Source organism: Copadichromis virginalis, linkage group LG12 (assembly GCF_057382275.1).
Source record: "Copadichromis virginalis isolate Kocher_CV1m ecotype Utaka linkage group LG12, C_Virginalis_male_GT1.1, whole genome shotgun sequence".
In the NCBI taxonomy this organism is placed as follows: Eukaryota; Metazoa; Chordata; class Actinopteri; order Cichliformes; family Cichlidae; genus Copadichromis; species Copadichromis virginalis.
The window spans coordinates 23,063,726-23,081,333 of NC_140629.1; the positions used below are offsets into that span (position 1 = coordinate 23,063,726).

Consider the following 17,608-nt stretch of genomic DNA (forward strand, 5'->3'; position numbering starts at 1 on the left):
TATGGGGGATATTTTCTCACCTTGAGCCCCTTAGTAATATATTACCATTATATGCTGGTCTTAATGGAGACCTGCAAAGGTCAATAATGATTAAGCTCAAGAAAAAACCTAAAACAGTGATGACACATTTACATTTTCAGGACAAAGCTTGATTGATTACGTTCACTGACTCATTTTCTTGTTTAATATTAGGCTAATAGAAACACACACACACACACACACACACACACACACACACACACACACACACACACATATATATATATATAGAAAGCTGTGCAAGTCATTCATGTAATTTAAATGAGTAATCACATGAGATCTGTTACGGGATGTGTAGTTTTTTTAAACCAGGGATTCCTTTGAGGAAACCCCCAGAAGAGAAAAAAACCTGAATCCTAAAGTTTTCTTATTCTCAAAGCTGCACGCAGAGGAAAATATTAAAAGCCTGATCTTTATCTCAGGAGTTCTAATAAAAGTGATCCTTGAAAGATGGACCACAGCATCTCATCAGAGCCTGCAGTCAACCAAAGCCTCCTGCTGTCATGAATTTCCGTGCTGGTAAGCATCCTGAAGTGAGGCTGTGTCATTTGAAAGCAGGCTGCAGCTCGACTCGAGTTTTTGGTCGGCAAACTTGCTCAGTGTAATCAATCTAATTAATCTCCACTGTGTTCCCTTTCATGCTGCTGCTGCAGTCCTTATCTTCTTCTGCCTGCTGGCTGTGAAAGCAAACTGTGAGGCTGTTGGAAACAGGGCAGCCGAGCGTGCCTTGAATGCCAGCATCCGGATGATTAGGGTGAAGATACGTAGCGCGCTGGAGCACTTGGTAAGGCTTCTGATGCTTACAAAGATCATTAGTATTACATAATGAGGGAAGAATTTAGACTTTATAAAAGAAACTGATGTTTTTAACTTGATTCTGTCTCTGCTGAAACTAAACTGAGCTGGTAAACGGTGTTATAGGTAGTCCACCACTGGTTTAGTAAATTAAAGCTTTTATAGTCATATCAGGTTATTTGAGGTGCATACACTGGTATTAGGATGTTACAAGCAATACCAGTTGTAGGCTGTGCTCCCTTGATTATATGGACATGAGGAGCTGGTGACACCACAGACCATGAGTGTATGTTGATGCTTTAAAGGCATTATCAAGACTTTTGCTCTATTTTTAGCAGCTGGTTTTAAAAAAAATGTAAACATAACTTTACATTAGAAAACAAAGAAAGGCATAATAAACTCTTCCTGGGACTGAAAGTGATGAATTAAGAGCTGTATTTGAACCGTCTGTCAGTTTCAAATTCTTCTGTGGATCATTTGCATGCGTTTGTGTTACAAAAATAACAACACATCATCATCAGTTTCACACAAACAGCGATGAGTAGTTACTGAGTTGTATGTTCATGGATTCTCCTGCAGGATGCTTTTGGACTGCTTCCCAACATCACCTGCTTCACCCTGAACATTTCAGAGCTGATCAAGCCGGAGCAGCGGCACCTCACCGCTCACCAGCTAAGCTCCTTCGAGTGCTACATGGCAAAGGTGTCAAAGTTCACCCCGGAGCTGTCGTCACAGCTGCACTACATCTGCCAGATCATACGTGATGTGGTGCATCTCTGGACCGGCAATACGGTCTCCCACACATGCAGACTACCCTCCTTCAAGCAGGACTTGGACAGCTATGTGTACACCAAGTGCTTGCTGGAGCTTGTGGACGAATGGCTCGGCAAAGCTACGTTTAGAATTCACTGATTGGTCGGCTACTAATGTTCTCTTTTATTGAAAATATTTAGTTAAATCTGATACCTGGTCATGGATTCTATTGAGCAAATGTTTTGTATTGAAATTAAAGTGATGAGAAGACAAAGTTTTCAGTTTTGTTGTATTTATTGTGATTCTGAATCATTTAAGGCATTTTCCATCATGTTACATGTAGACATTTGGGAAGAGCACAAAGAAACAGTCGTATCCAGCATAAGAAAATATCTTTTCTTCATAAAACCAACAATACAATACTAAATGTTGGGAGTCGAACATAAGCAGATCCAATCTGCGTCATCCTGTACATCATCCAAAACAAATCCACACAAAGAAACACAAAAGTAAAGATCACTAGAGAGAGAGAAGGAAAGAAAACGGTGTAATACAGGAGAGAAACGGCACAGAGACATCATCAAAAGAGGAGAAACAACTACAAAACTATTTAAAGAGAAAGCCTAGCTGCATTCAGAGGTGCATCTTCATCATCAAATAGTAGTAAATCATATCTGAACTCTATATATTTGACTCGCAACACCAAACTGTTCATTTAAGTGTTCATCACTGCATTCTCCATTTTTTGTGAACTGAGCAGCCTACAGAGGAACACAAGAGCACAACTTCCCCTATAAAAGACTCGTGCAATCCAATCATAAATAAAAAAAAGAAAAGAACTGCACACACAAAAAGCTGCACATTCATCTATTAAACATGGTGCGTTGTGCTACTGTAAACTCAGTTGTTCTGCACAATAAAAGAAAAAAAAAAACAAACTCACAACATCTGCCTGAGGAGTGCTGAACCACAAAAGAAGATAGAGACGAATCCGCTGGCAAAGATCACATGCAGGCACACTTTGACCTCAAGGCTGCCAGCTGCACTCACAGTGTCTAACCCTCAAGCTCTCCACAAAGCAGAGTACTCCATAAAAACATTATGCCAGTAACACAACAGACTGAGAATACTCTTGGATATGGCTTTGGGTGTGTTTCTTTGCGCTTCCTCCAATGCATTGCTTTTTATCTGTGTTTGCTTTGAACACGTGTACCCGTGAGAAGGAAAGAAACAGCATATAAGTGAAACCTGTACCCTTACAGACAGTACGTGTTCCTGCTGAGAAGGATCCTGGCTCGACTTGTTCTTAGATGATTAGCGTAGCCCTGAGTGATCAGTAAAGAACCAGAAAGACCCCTACTGCACACTGAAGATCCTGTAACACTGTAGATGCAGGAATATACAGTAGTGTATGCAAAATCTGTACTGCTAGTTCAGTTACGCGTCTTGTGGGCGCTGACAGTAATGTTGCGGCATCGTGCTGCGGCCTGCAACGTTCATCCTTGTGTTGTTTGCAGGTGAGCTCAGTAGAAATGGGCAGAGCAGGGACGGAAAAAAACTGCTATGAACAAGATAACATTCACCTGAGTAAACAAGGGACGGTGAACAGAACAGGACAGGCAAATTCCAACATATAAGTATTCAACTTTAATATATTTCAATCTCCTCAATGGGAGGCGTTTGAACCTCCAAATAAAATAAATTGTACTTCTAGCTAGATTAAAAAAACCAAAACAAAACAAAAAACATCTGATAATCTTGTGAAAGGAAAGAAATGATGTCCTTATACTGCATAAGAGAACAAACTTCCCATTCAGCATTTCCCTTTTTGAAACACAATCTTGCGACTTAACATTTTTTAAATGTAACTTAAATTTAAATACAAGTTGTTGCTTTCAAGACATAAAAACGACATGGGCCAGCTTCTAATACACTAAAAGAGGAAAATCATCTGAAAGTTAAAGATAGTCATAGTTACTTCTATTTAAATATGATTAAAAAGTCATTTTTGCACTCATTTTGTTTGGTGCACCATGTGTCTCGTTCCCAAAAGTCAAACATAGTCTCTTTTCTGGGATTTGTGGAAGACTGAGCTTGCTGAAAGGCTACAAGGCAAACCAGTGATATGTTATGATGGTTAAAAAAAAAAAGTTCAGGTGGCTTCTGGGTCACTTCCAGGAGGAATCTAAGAGTTTGTTTGTGTTACGGCCTGGATGGCTTCTTCAGGGAGCACGGATGGATCGCTGAGAATGGACGTGGTAGTGCACAGCTGGCGAAGAGTACTTAGGACCACTGAAAAACAAGCCCAAATGAATTGCATTAAAACAAATGGTTGATATTTGCACAAACAGATGCCCGTGTGCTTTCCATTTAGAGCCGCATGTAGTTTGCTCTGATTTAATCTGAGTTTTGGTTGACTGCATGACCTGGTCAAATTCAAATCAAGCATCAGCATAAAGAAGGTGATTTTAAGTCACTTTGAATGTGACATGGTCATTGGTGCCACACTAACTGGTGTTAATATCACAAAAACCGCTGGGATTTGCCTCTAACCAACCATCTCATACAGAGAACAAACTATAAAATACTACAGAGAGTGAGCGGCTTGTTGATGCCAGAGGTCAGAAGAGAATGACCAATCTGCTGTGAGCTGATTGAAAAGCAAAAGTAATTTATACAGCCACTGGTTATAGCCGATGTATGCAGCACTTTTGAAGCAGATGAACTCCAGCAGCAGAAGATCATATGTAGTGCCACTTCTGTCAGCTAACAGGAAACTGAGGCTACAGTTCACAAAGACTCTCACAAAAACTGGAGAAAAATGTTGCCTGGCGTGATGCATCTTGATTTCTGCTGCAGTATTTTTACAGTAGGGTCAGAATTTGGTACAAACAACAAGAAAACCAGCTTCATGTCCTGCCTTGCTCCAATGGATCAGTTGTGGTCTAATGATGGGGATGTTGTAGACATATTCTTGGCACACTTTGGGCCCCTTACTACCATTTGAGCATCATTTAAACTTCTCAGCCTCCATTAGTATCGTTGCTGACTATGTCTACCTGTAGGGGATGTTTCTCATGGCATGTAGACTCTGAAATGATATATACTGGTATACACTATATACTTGTACTACAGTGCTTTATATTTTAGGGAGTGCCCATGTTAAGCAGTCGAAACATACACAAATTATTTGTGACCAGTATACTTAGGTCAGGTTTGTGACATATTGGTAGATTATAGCTTTGACAGCCCAAACTGAAGTCTGAAGTTACCATAAATTAGTGAAATTGATAACTTTGGCATTACAACTCCTTTAAAGCCATAAAAATATCAAGGAGGATTAATTGCATTTTGCTGCAAAGCTGGCATAACAACCATGATCCTGACGCTTTAACCTGACCTTGGCCATAAAGCTGTCAAAATGAGCTATAAAGATGATGGACGATGAGGTCTGGGAAAGTTGTGTAAACTGACACATTGATCAAAGTAAGACATGAATAAATACATCTAATGTGTAACTGTTTTTAAAGAGAATGATTTCACACAAATTGGGAAAAATTTAATCAAAGTGGAAATTAAAGTCAAATTTTGGGAGCTTACATAACAAAAAGAGGAGAAGCCGTAGATGCCTCTCAATATAAAGGAGCCTCAGCCCTGACAAGTGTGGGTATGTTTGTCTTCATCTTTCATCTGTCTGTCTGCTGTTGGCACTTAAGGCGCTACACCCCGGGGATTGCTTTGCGTTGTCTTGCTGTTCTGTGTGTTGTGATGCTGTCATGCTGTTTATAAGACTGTTGTGACCTCTGTGTACCCATCTTCTTAAGACTGCTTCCAACAGCATAACACGCCATGTCACAAATCTCAAAAAGTTGCCTCTGTTCATCAGGACGTAGCATTTTTAGTGGAAGAAAATGCTATGTAATAATCAGATGCACTCATTGTAATTACAACAAAGTTACTGTGATTACCCCTCAAGTGAGTTATCATATCGTTCAAAAACTGTGCTACAATGTTGAATTTCCTGTTGTGTCATGGTTGTGTGATTTCTGATTAAAAGGCAGGAATATACAGAGATGGTGAAAGATAGTCAAAGCTGTGCAGATGGAAGAAAGTCCCTTTGGGGTCAAAAATCATCCAAAAGTGCTGATCCACTTCTCTTGCAAACAGTAGGTGGAATGAAGACGTAAAGGACTTTCCCCCCCCACTTGTATGTCAGAGCATGTCGGTTATTTTACTTACTGGGTCTGAGTGCTGGAAGCGAGCAGTGACGATCCAGCCATTGCAGCGTGGTCTGACAAAGCTCTGCTCTGCTTGCTGTTGACACCATCCCATTGAAAGAATCAAAAAGAGGCTTGATAATGATGCTGAACTGAATGTATGACAGTCAAGGAGGAACTTTAAATCTGATTACACAACTTATCAAAATAGGCTTTAAATGTAAAAGGCCAAGAGGTATTAAAAATGCAGTGTGTGGTTTTGATACAGTTGAAGTCTTATTATCAACCCTACTACATTATTGACCTGGAGAGCAAAGGTAAATAAATACCTGAAGGTTTCCCTACTAGGATGCTAGGTTCTCTCTCACACACATATATACATAATACAGGGTTATTAAGATATATACTGAGACAAACAAGCTGATCTACACTACAGCAGCAGTGATCAATGAGATGCTTGGCTACAAGTTGAACATCCACAAGGAGCAGTACCCTCCATTGGAGAAGGAGAGTGGTTAGCCAACTATCAGAACTGCAAGGAGGTACTTAAGAAGTACAGCGAGCTGTCCATACCTAACACTTTGGAAACTGCCAAGAAAAGACTCACAACTTTGGCCAGCTGCTTGAAGAGGTAAACCAGAGAGATAGAAGGCAGAGAATAAAGTAGCTGTTCTCCACAGAACCAGCCAAGGTGTACTTTCAGTGGCAAGGGAACAATATGAGAGCAGCACCACCAAGGCTGGAGACGGAACAATACTGGAAGAGCATATGGGTAGCAAAGCTCATTGGCTAATGAATTTAAGAGAAGACTAGAAGAATAGATTACAAGAAGGCCGATGACTCAATGTCCCACACTTGGATCCTGGAATGCCTAGAACTATACAAGATCAACAGGACCCTAAGAGCCTTCATCAGGAACTCAATGGGGATGCATCTGCATCGGCCTGAACCCCCTCAGTGAGATCATTGACAAGACTGGCTACTAGGGTTGGGTGATTGGACGAATATATCAACTATCGGTGATCGTTTTCACAAGGGCGATTTATTCATTTATTTGCCCATGAGCAAGTTTGCTAATGATGATGGAGCTAATAGAAGCAGTCAACAAAAAAAAAATAAAAATAAATAATAGCGCTGTTTTAACAGCACCCTCTTTTATTCGTGAGCAAATGCACCTTCCTCAGAGTGCGCCCAAATGCTTGTTGATGGAGATGGGTTTAGCGCGTTAAAATTTTTAATCATGTTAATTGTGATGACCGCATTAATGCTGCGCCAACGCTGACAGCCCCAATTTTTCTGGGGAAATTAGTTCATCCATGTTTGGACTTCTTCTGTATTATAAACATGAAATCAGTCTGTGCATGATTACACGGAGGATATGTGCATGCGCGAATATATCGCCCATCATCGATTATTGGACTGACAATTGTCGGCTGGAAAATTTTTATATATCGCCCAAACCTACAGGCTACAAATACTGACTGTGGAATGGAGCAGTTTTCAGCCACCTCCTGTATGGATGACATCAAGCTGTATGCCGAGAGTGAACAAGACATCAATTCACTGATCCACACCACCAGGATATACAGCAGTGACATCGGAATGTTGTCCGGCCTGGAGAAAAGTAGTTTGATGATAACATAGAGAGGGAAGGTAGTAAGAACTGAGGGGGTAATAACACCTATGCCCTGCCTGTGATCAGACCCTGCTGGGATAATAAGCTGGCCAGAGGAGGAGATAGAAGCCACTGATATCAAGAAAAGGAAGCTCCTTACCATGCATGCATGCATGCAGGGTTTCACCTCATGTCCAGCATCCCGAGGCTGTATGCCAAGCAGAAGGAAGGAGGCTGGGGACTGGTGAGTGTCAGCACCACAGTCCAGGATGAGGCAACTAACATCCATGGCAAACAGAAGGAGACAGCTTATAATGACAGATGTAGCAGTTCCGAATGACAGCAACATCAGGAACACAAGAAACTTAAGAAATTCCAAGGGCTCAGAGAAGGGCGGGAAGATGTGGAGGGTGAAGGTTACAGTGGCCCAGCAGTTATGGGAGACCTAACATCCGAAATAGAAAAAGTAAATAGACCTCCCCTTTTCTGTTTCACATCCTGACTGAACAGTCTCCACTGGTTTTAAAAATAATAAACATCCTAACAGCTGAACAGTTTTAGTGGCTCGCTTTCTTTCCCATGTTTTGGCTCAGAACTGTAGTTTGTCCTGGACTGGAGTCAGAGCCATTCATACACATGTGGAGGTGGTCATTTGTGAGCCTGGAGCAATATGTAGTTTGATTATATTCACTTTGTAGAAAACCTTGCATTTGTGTGTCAAGTCAAATACAGTGGAATAGTCACTTTTTACAAACTGCTCCTTCAGGATCACATTTGTTAGGAGATCGCCTGATTGGATGTGTAGAAGTCCAGCATTCAGCCATTTAATCCTCTATTTTCACTGTCCAATGTTTTTGTTTTTTGCACCAGCACCATTTGTTACTTATTTTTCTCTCCGTTTTCTTTGTCTCGGCCTTCGCCAGCACAGTCGTCTGTATCACTCCCTGTCTTTTTTCTATATTTGTCACTTTCTTTTCACTGTCTTTTCAGCTGTTGGCACTGCAGAGTCCCCGTGTGTATCCCCCGGAATGCACAGAGTTGATTGGCTAAACGATATCATGTGAGATAGCTAACTCACATCCGATTGTTCTGCGCGTTTCTTCAGCCACTGAACCACTGCTGTAAAGACCAGAAAACCTGCACCAGTTAAAACAGAAGCATCCCATCAGGTTTTAAATCTGTTTTGGATATAGGTCCGGGTCCGAATGGGCCTGAAAAGCAGCCCGCATGCTAGTAACCTGCACTACAGCAACAGGGCTAAAACACAAGAAACTTTATCTGGGATAATTACTGCTCCTAAAAACAAACTCCCTGCTTCAGAGTCACTGGTGATAAATTAGAAGAAACCAGACAAATGCAAGGAATTTATTTTCTTTGGGTCTTTTCTTAATAATTGAGAAATTTTTAAGGGGAGAGGAGGTGCAACTGTAGAATATTAAACTGAATAAATAAATAAAGATTCCCCTTCACATAATACAAAGTCAATACAGATCTATAAACTCTTCTGGTCTTGTGTGAGGGGAGGCTAATTGGACTCTGGTAGATAACAAACAAACCAATCCCTCTGCTATCTGATACAACACAGTACCTATTTATTTTAGGTTATTTATATATGAATACTTTTAATATTTCATGGACTGAAAACTTTGAAATTTAAAAGCTGTATGAGGCACCAGTTTTATCTAAACCCTTCTTAAGAAAATAACTTACGCCTAACTTCTCCTGTCGGAAGCCTGCTTCTGCCTCTGCTGTGTATTTCCTGCAACTTATCATTCCGATCTCAGTGAGGTGCCTCTCTTTCTAGTTTCAAGTGGGAGACACAAAAGCCTCCCTCAAAAAATAAAAACTGTTACATCAGCTAGCTTGTAGAAGGATACAATCCAGAACTTCCAGTTCTGAAGTGTGCGGTTCTTCACATATTCATTAAACTTCTCTTGCATGTGGTCGAGGCGATGTCGTCTCATCGGTACGCCCGTCACAGGAAGCTGCTCCTGACACAAGCTGCAGTGAGGAAAGATTTCAGAGTTAATACATCAGATCGCTGTGCATGTTTAGTACTGTACTGTGCATAAGTCTCGAGCCACTCTTTACTTCCTTACATTTTGGTCGGTGCAGCAATGTACTGAAACCTGTGCAAACATACCGTATTTTTCGGACCATAAGGCGCACCGGATTATAAGGTGCATTAAGTGAAACAAAACAGTCAGATAAATCAAATTTTACTCAACTCATTCTTCTTGCTTCCTCCACTTCTGTACCATTGATTAATTAATATTGAATTCTCTCACAGCTGCTCTATTCCCATGTCGGTGCAGTATATTAATGACTAACTTCTAGTGGTGTGTGGATCGATACTGAAATATTGATTCCTCCGATACCACTTATTTATGTTCCAGAATCGATTCTCATATTAAAATATCAATATTTTACTAATTTGGGGTAAATTTTTAGTTTATCATTAACAGGAACACAGTGGAAAGAAACTATATCATTTGGATCGTCTAACTTGGAAGGAACTACTTCCTCTTCTGCCTTTCATGGTCATATGCGAAATACGGTTGTATAAATGTGTCGCAGCCCCTTGGCGTGCACACTCACAACAACGGCTGAGCGTAAACAGTGTCATGTGTGGACGTATTTTACCTTCACAAACAGCCAAGACGTGGTTTGCGATACATGTGGCAAGACAGTGAGGTGTTGTGGCAACACCACTAACCTCGTCAAACACCTCAGAGTAAATCATATCACAGAATATGAGAAACTTATGTTGAGGTGAACTGGAGAGGAGTGGGACAGGTCCCGCTAGGGCGAGACAGACATCTCTTGCGGAGTCCTATAGTGCTGCAGGCAGGCAACGTGTTCAAATACACAACCTCAGGTTTTTTATGTCTGTATGATAATTCTGCATTATTAAGCAATAAGAACAAGTAGTCTGATGTCCTGTGACCATTATGAAGCCATAATTTAAAATATAGTGGTCCCTCGTTTATCGCAGGAGTTACGTTCCAAAAATAACCTGTCATAGGTGAAATCCACTGCGTTATAGCGAGGGACCACTGTACGATAAAACATTACGTTTTTGTATAAAGTATCAGATCAGTATCGTGGATACCACCCTGAAATTTTCTTGGTATCGGATCTGAAAGGAAAACAGTACATCACTACTAATCTCATATTGTGGATGGATTATCTCAGTTGTTCTACTGACTGAAGTTTGGTCCGTTTACAGAATCCTACCATGTGATTGCATTTGTCCCTAAACATCAGGAACCCTCACGCTAGCTTTTATAGAGTGGAAAAAAGTTAGCGTTTATCCTCCAGCTTCACTGTGTTTATGTTATGCTAACGTAGCTGTGTCGCCAGCGATTACGTAGCACATCATTTAGACGGTGATGCCACAGTGTTCGTTTGACTTTGGGACCTGAAACAGACGGAGTTTTGGACCCAGATTACTCCACGAGACTCCTGACTACGGTAGTCATAATGCTCCGGCAATCCACCAAGCTGCATCGGCACATTCAGCAGTGTGTTTGGGATCACTGTTATGATGAAAAAGCTGTTGCTAATTAGATACAGTGGTGTGAAAAAGTGTTTACCCCCTTCCTGATTTTCTCTTTTTTGTGTTTGCCACACTTAAAGGTTTCAAATGTAAATTTTAGACAAAGACTACATAAGTAAACCCAAAATGCATTTTCTAAATGAAGATGTTTATTATTAAGGGGGGGGGGACCTACACATGGCCCTGTGTGAAAAAGTGATTGCTAAACAACTTTTTCATTTTTTAATGATATGACTTGGTTAGACTGTATTATCTAAGTCATAACAAACAAAAAAGGGGATCAAATAATTTATTTTTAGTGACAAAGTGCCTAAAGACACAATTTAAAACTGATTATTTTTAAAGTTGTAGGCGCTTGATTCAGGTACCTTTGTATCCTTGAATGATTCATAGTTCAGCGTTAAGTAGCTTAAACAAATAAAACATGGCTCTGAAAATGGTCATGTGCAAGAACTGGACTGAAAAAAATGTGAAAAAGCAGCCAATGTCCAAAGATAAACTTTGAAAAAACATCAAAAATCCAGGAGAACTATTACTCAAGACCACTGTAAAAACTCTGGCTCCTTAGAAGAAAAATTGAAATAAAAAAAGACTTGTGCACAGTGCTCAATGTTTAAGACATGATACAAAATGTTTAAACATACCTAATGGAGGTGTTGAGCTCCTCAATCTCCTCTCGTAGTCTCTTAACTTCGTCCTGCATTTGTTGCCTTTCCTGCTGGAGCTTCATAATGTGCTCCACTGTCTTCTGTAACGTCACTGCATTACTGATCTAAAAGCACAAAGTTAATAAATATGTTTTTAATTAACAAATCAGGCATTAGAGGCAAACATGGTTCTGGACATTTCATGATAACATACAGGTACGCCTGCTTACATTTGATTGGGACTTTAGAGCAGGAACCAGGTTGCAGAGTGTCTTAAAGCCAATATTTATGTTTGATCGCCTCTTTTGCTCAGCAGATATGTGTGTGGTCCTCCGGATCTGTCATACAACAGCACAAAGGATTAGACAGTATTATGGAGATTGTATGCAATGTTAAAAAGAAACATCGGAAATGCCCCATGACGGTGTAATCCGTGCATTAAGGTCAATCTCAGTTAATTAAGATGTTTTACATGTAAAGTTGGATTTCAGTCCTATTCAAACATGATCAAACTTATTTAAGTTTGAGTTTTATGTTTGAAAACACACGAATACAAACCTGAGGTTGCTCGTTCTTCACCAAAACTGGACTGGTACTGCTGATTAATGACTGTGGGCTGGGTAACGACTGTGGGCTAGGAACCTGATCTAACCCGCAGGGCGACCTTTGTCCAGATTGTGGCTGATTAGGAACTGAAAAGAAAAGGAACAAAAAACAAAACAGGGTTTAACACGTTGTGGAGGTGAAGTTTAAAGTAACTTTCTGAATTAATTCTCACCAACACTGCAGGAACCCTTCTGATTTTTGCGGCTAGAGGAAAATGATTTTTCTTTGGGAACAATCGTCTGAGACTTCTGAGGCTGAGGCACGACGTGAAATCCAGATGCCTGAGATACATGAAAATATCCAAAAAATAAATATAAAAACATGAAAGAAACTTTGCAATAAATATCAATCCTCTTTACTTAAAGAAAAAATAAAAAATAAAAATAAAAAAGACGGCCTTCGAACAAATTTCACAAATATACAGGTGCCAGACCAGTTAAGGATTTAAAAACGTGGCAATTAGTGTGGCAAGAGATGTGTGCGTAAACAAATACCTGCAAACACTATAAAGAAGAGTGTAAATTAATCCACAAAGATATGAGACACTGAAGATGGCACAGAAAATGTACTTTAGGTTATTGCTGCTAAATGTGATTCTGCAAGCTATAGAATCACATTTCTCACACTGCTTCTGCATTTTGGTTACATTTTTCCAAAATAAATTATCAAACAACATGATTTCTCATGTCTTGTTGTTCATCTGAGGTTGTACTTACCTAATTTTTAAGACATGGTAAAAATTTGATTTGTTTTGTTATAATATGATATAAAACCTTACAATTTATAAGGGGCACATTTATTTATTTATTTATTCATTTAACAAAACTGTAGGAAATAAATTCAAACAATAAGCTGCAAACATACCGGTCCAAGAGCAGGAGAAGTGATGACCACACCTGTGTTAGGGACCAAATCTGCTTTCAGTGGTGTGGGTGTAACAATCACAGCATTGGCATGACCTGGGAAAGGGCCTGAGAGGATTTACACACACATACACAAATGTTACAGAGTGATCTGAAAGCTCTGTGGGAAATCTAATCATAGGATGTATATAAAATATGGTTGTAGCCACATTAACCTCGCTCATTGGTTTGTGGACAGGAGCTCTTGAGGCTTTTTGAAACCAAATGTGACAAACTGTGGATGTGACCTAGAAACTAGGGTACAGTTTTTGCTTATCTATTATCTTCTTTTCAATCAAAAGACAACCTCACTCTACTGCCTAAACCCAGATCTTTACTCTTTTTGACTCTAACGGAGACCCAAGTTTAGTGTAGTTTAACTTTTTATCGTCATTGTACTTTGCACAATAGTACTGTGGTGGATTTTTGTATGATAACTATGTAACTATATACACTATATATCTATGTGCACTGAACATATATATTTTAACTTTCATGTAGAGTCTTAAGCACAAGACATTTTGCTTCACCATGGTATATTAAGGTGGTACAGTAACAGGGCAGTTAATGTAAGGGGAGAGTTGTCCTGAATAATTTACTCTCCGGTAACTAACCTTCCCTAATACACACTCAACGTCTTTCATGCAGCACAACCAAAACAGTAACATTGTAACAGAGATCCTGAACACATCACGATAAAATACACACACACACACACACACGCACACACACACAGAGAAGTGTTTTAAGAACCTATGTAATTATAAAATAAGATTGTGAAGATTTAATAATTAGGGTTAATGTGTGATGTTTGACCGTGTCATGACCTATTGTGATAAGCCAAATCGAAAGGGTAGTCAGAGTCCTGACTGGCCTTTGGCCTAGACCTTGGCCGCTACCTGACCCCTGCAGCTGTGTTTGGCTGGAAGGCGGGTGGGAAAGTTACCCAGCAGCAGGGGGCGGGGATACGGGTCCCTATATATTAGGGGACCAGTGGACACCCCCAGTACTTTTTTCCCCTCTGCTGTTTCTCCTTGTCCGTCTCAGAGTTGCTCTACTGTCTGTGCTCAAGGCTGTACACCTCGGGGTTTTGCTTTGCTTGCTTTCTGCTATGTAATTCTCTTGCTAGATTTCTGTATGTATTTTTCCTGCTGTTCATATGATTCAGTGTATTAAACTCTGTTCCAAGAATTCTACTCTTTTCCAGAGCATCTCTTGATTTTAATTGGATCTAAAGAGGTTGGATCTCCACATCGTTGGTGGGAGAAGGTTATCAGGATGGCTTCAAAATCTGCGACCACAGTACAATGAAACTGTAGCTCTGTAGTTTACAAAATGAAGCGACTGATATGATGAGCTCATCAGAAACATTTTGCTAAGCTCAAAGATCAAATAAGTCTTGGTTTTCTACAAAAGGGTGATTCGCCTCCTCCTGGCTTAGGCTACTTCCACACTGGCATTTCAGACCAGCACACTACATCTGTCTTTTAATGTCATCGATGAGTATAACCTCCTTTTCAGCAGCTTTTCCTGATACATCTTACAAAGATTGTCATATTTAAAATGAAAACATCTATACTTGAAATAACTACCTCAGTGTACTTTTTTCCTTAAAACTCTAACACAAGTGAAGCTACAGTAACTCAAATATGTGTGTTACAACATTAAGTCATTACATTAGACATACTGTAGCGCTACCTTGTGGTGAAAATGATCATTTTACATTTCTATTTTACAGATATAAAATACTGATCTTGATTTTAGAAACCACAGACCTGTGAGGATGATCTGAGACGAGGGAAGGGTGTTAGCAGGAGCGATCCTTGGCATGGGCCGACTTTTGTTGGCACTGGGTGGCTGTAAAGGTCGAGGCAGAGCAAAAGTCTGAGTTTGCTGTACAGAAGTGGCAGCCAGAGGAGCCACGGTTTGGAGATGGGATGGGTGACCTGGCGCTTGTGCAGATAAGGTGCTATAATCCGAGCTGTGGCTGAAGGTGGTGGCAGAGTCACTCGGCGTGACAGAGGAGGCTGTGTGCGTAATCACAGATGCCGCTACAGTCTCATCCAAGACTGAGGTGTTGTTCAAGGGTGAGGTAACCATGGGTGCTGCTGAGGCCATGTCCTGACCTGGAAGGCACTGTACCAGAGGATCATGTGATAACGGCTGAGCGACAGAGGGAACCTGACCACTGGGCGCCACCTGCCCAGGGAACAAGGACATGTAGTTGTGCGCATAGACAACATCGCTACTACCGCCTGATTGACTGGCCATGGGAGAGGGGACAGACATGGGGCTAGAAGGGGAGATGGGGTTGGTTGTCAGCTGCATGGAGGACATTAACTGGGCCTGGCAAGGGATGAAAAGGAAACAAGCACACTTAGTAAAATATGACACAGAGCAGACACACTTCTGTGGTTTATGACAGTAAACAGACTGTCTGATGACACATCTGTTATACCTGCTCTTTAACTAACGGTAGTAAAAGTTTCAGGAGTGGATCCATGATTTATAATACTAAATATTCTGAATAATTAATAACTGACCTCACTGCTAACTGATCCTGTACCTTAATTTTCATTTGAAGTTTCTACTTTATTGAAATTTTTATTTTAAAAATATTTTCACCTTATTTAGATTTTTGATTTGCTTCATACTGAAGTTTATTTTTGAGCCACACTATTTTATTCATTTCACAGGTCATAGTTTTAACAGAATTATTAAGTGCTGTACCAAAGGATTATTTATGGAGTATTTAAAGTGTAGTACGTGTCCTGTCTTCAAATACTGGTTTTCTAAAGTCAGTTACAGTGAAGTACAGTGACAGGACTATGACAGTGTGCATATATAATTGTCAAACAAGCTTCTTGTTTTTTTAAACAAGTTCACTGGACACTTTATTAAGTACAACTATTTCAGAATGAGGAGGAAAAGTGATTTAAGTAATTTTGAACGTGGCATCGATGTTGATTGCTCTGAGTTTTTTTAAAAACTGCTGACCTGCTTGGATTTTCCCACAAAAACATCTGTAGGGTTTACAGAGAATGATTAAAAAGGTAAAATATCCAGTTAGCAGGAGTTCCTCTGGGTGAAAATGTCTTTATTGACGTCAGAGAAAAATGGCCAGATTGCTTTAAGCTCATAGAAAAGCAACAGTGACGCAATACCCCAAGGTATACAAAAGAGCATTTCTTAGAGCAGCTGGTCTGCAGCAGAAGACCATCATATAGACTCACCAATATGAGACAACAGAAAAAAAACATGTTGCCTAAGCTTTGATTCCTGCTGCAACATTCGAGTGGTTGGGTCCAGATTTGAGGTAAGTAACATAAAAGCAATGATCTATTGTCTATCAGTGGTTCAGGCTGGTGGTGGTGGTGGTGTACACTTTGTACTGACTGAGCACCGTTTAAATATCACAGCCACCAGATCTCCATAGCACTGGTGGTTGAACAGGAGTTTCACATTATGGATGTGCAGCAACTCTGTGACACCTTCATGTCACTTTTGAAAGTGTCTGCTGGTTCAACCAGGTTCAGGTTTCACGAACGCTGCATATCTTTTTCATGGCTATGATGAGCCTTTATACTGTCTGAGTTGCTAAAATTCATACAGGGACCCAGAAACAATTAACCGTGGACCCAAAAGATACACATTTTTTTCACTAAAGCCAAGTCATGGCTGATTAAAAAACTTTTGAGAAACTTCAAGGAGGAAGGTATGAAAAAAAAAGCCAAATATTCAGAGCTATTTAGAGTACACAATTTTATTGAAAATTTTATGAATTAAATGTTAATCAGTTTGAGCAAGTCATGTATGAAAGTGCTGTGTAAACAGTTTAGTAATATTATTATGTTACTTCATTGTTTTTGTCTAACTACAGTAAGGCAGAAAGTTGGTGGCAGACGTGGGAGAAATACAAAGAAATTTTAAATCTAAGACAATAAAAAAAAAAAACTCTCCTTGAACAGACTGTTTTTATGGTGGTGTGTGTTAGGGACTGAGCCTTGGATCTGTGTTTACCTGTGACTGAGAGCTGCTGCTGGGTAGAGGGGTGACAGATGATGCAGTGGGGGAAACAGAGGGGAAGGCGGGCTGACGGAGGCTGTGAAATAAGTCTGGAACAAGAGTCTCTATGTTAGCTAGAGGTTAGTAAAACCACACTACTTTTTGCGTTAGGCTAGGTCAACTGCTGTAGCAGAGTTACTAGAATATGTGTGCTTGATTTCTGTACAGTGTGCACTATTAGTCTGTGTCAAGTCCTAATGCAGCTGTGGGTAGTGCTTTACTGTTACCTTGCAGTGGATCAAATGAGTCCATGAAGTCCAAGTTAGGCTGTAACGGGATGAGTCCTGGTTGGATCATGTCAGCATTCCCTGCATGAGCTTTGGACAGGAGAGGCAGAGTTATGGGGAGTAAGGGCCACGGCATGGCTGTGTTTATGCAAATATAAGAGATCCAGTTCCACAAGCATATCT

General features: G+C 40.3%; 1 protein-coding gene across 2 annotated transcripts in view; it reads right to left on the reverse strand.

The window, feature by feature from the left end:
• Positions 1 to 1,868: 1,868 nt before the first annotated feature.
• The window catches only part of mlxip (MLX interacting protein), a 28,317-nt gene continuing 12,577 nt past the window's right edge, over positions 1,869 to 17,608 (reverse strand). For both annotated transcript variants that reach the window (XM_085475512.1, XM_085475511.1), the window contains exons 7-17: positions 17,426 to 17,515; positions 17,154 to 17,248; positions 14,909 to 15,479; positions 13,096 to 13,202; positions 12,404 to 12,512; positions 12,184 to 12,317; positions 11,856 to 11,963; positions 11,623 to 11,750; positions 9,297 to 9,420; positions 5,827 to 5,956; positions 1,869 to 3,879 (exon numbers count right to left, since the gene is read on the reverse strand). In XM_085475512.1, the coding sequence (XP_085331638.1) occupies positions 3,773 to 3,879; positions 5,827 to 5,956; positions 9,297 to 9,420; positions 11,623 to 11,750; positions 11,856 to 11,963; positions 12,184 to 12,317; positions 12,404 to 12,512; positions 13,096 to 13,202; positions 14,909 to 15,479; positions 17,154 to 17,248; positions 17,426 to 17,515 (1,703 nt within the window). In that variant the 3' untranslated portion in view covers positions 1,869 to 3,772. The remainder of the gene's footprint in view (positions 3,880 to 5,826; positions 5,957 to 9,296; positions 9,421 to 11,622; positions 11,751 to 11,855; positions 11,964 to 12,183; positions 12,318 to 12,403; positions 12,513 to 13,095; positions 13,203 to 14,908; positions 15,480 to 17,153; positions 17,249 to 17,425; positions 17,516 to 17,608) is intronic.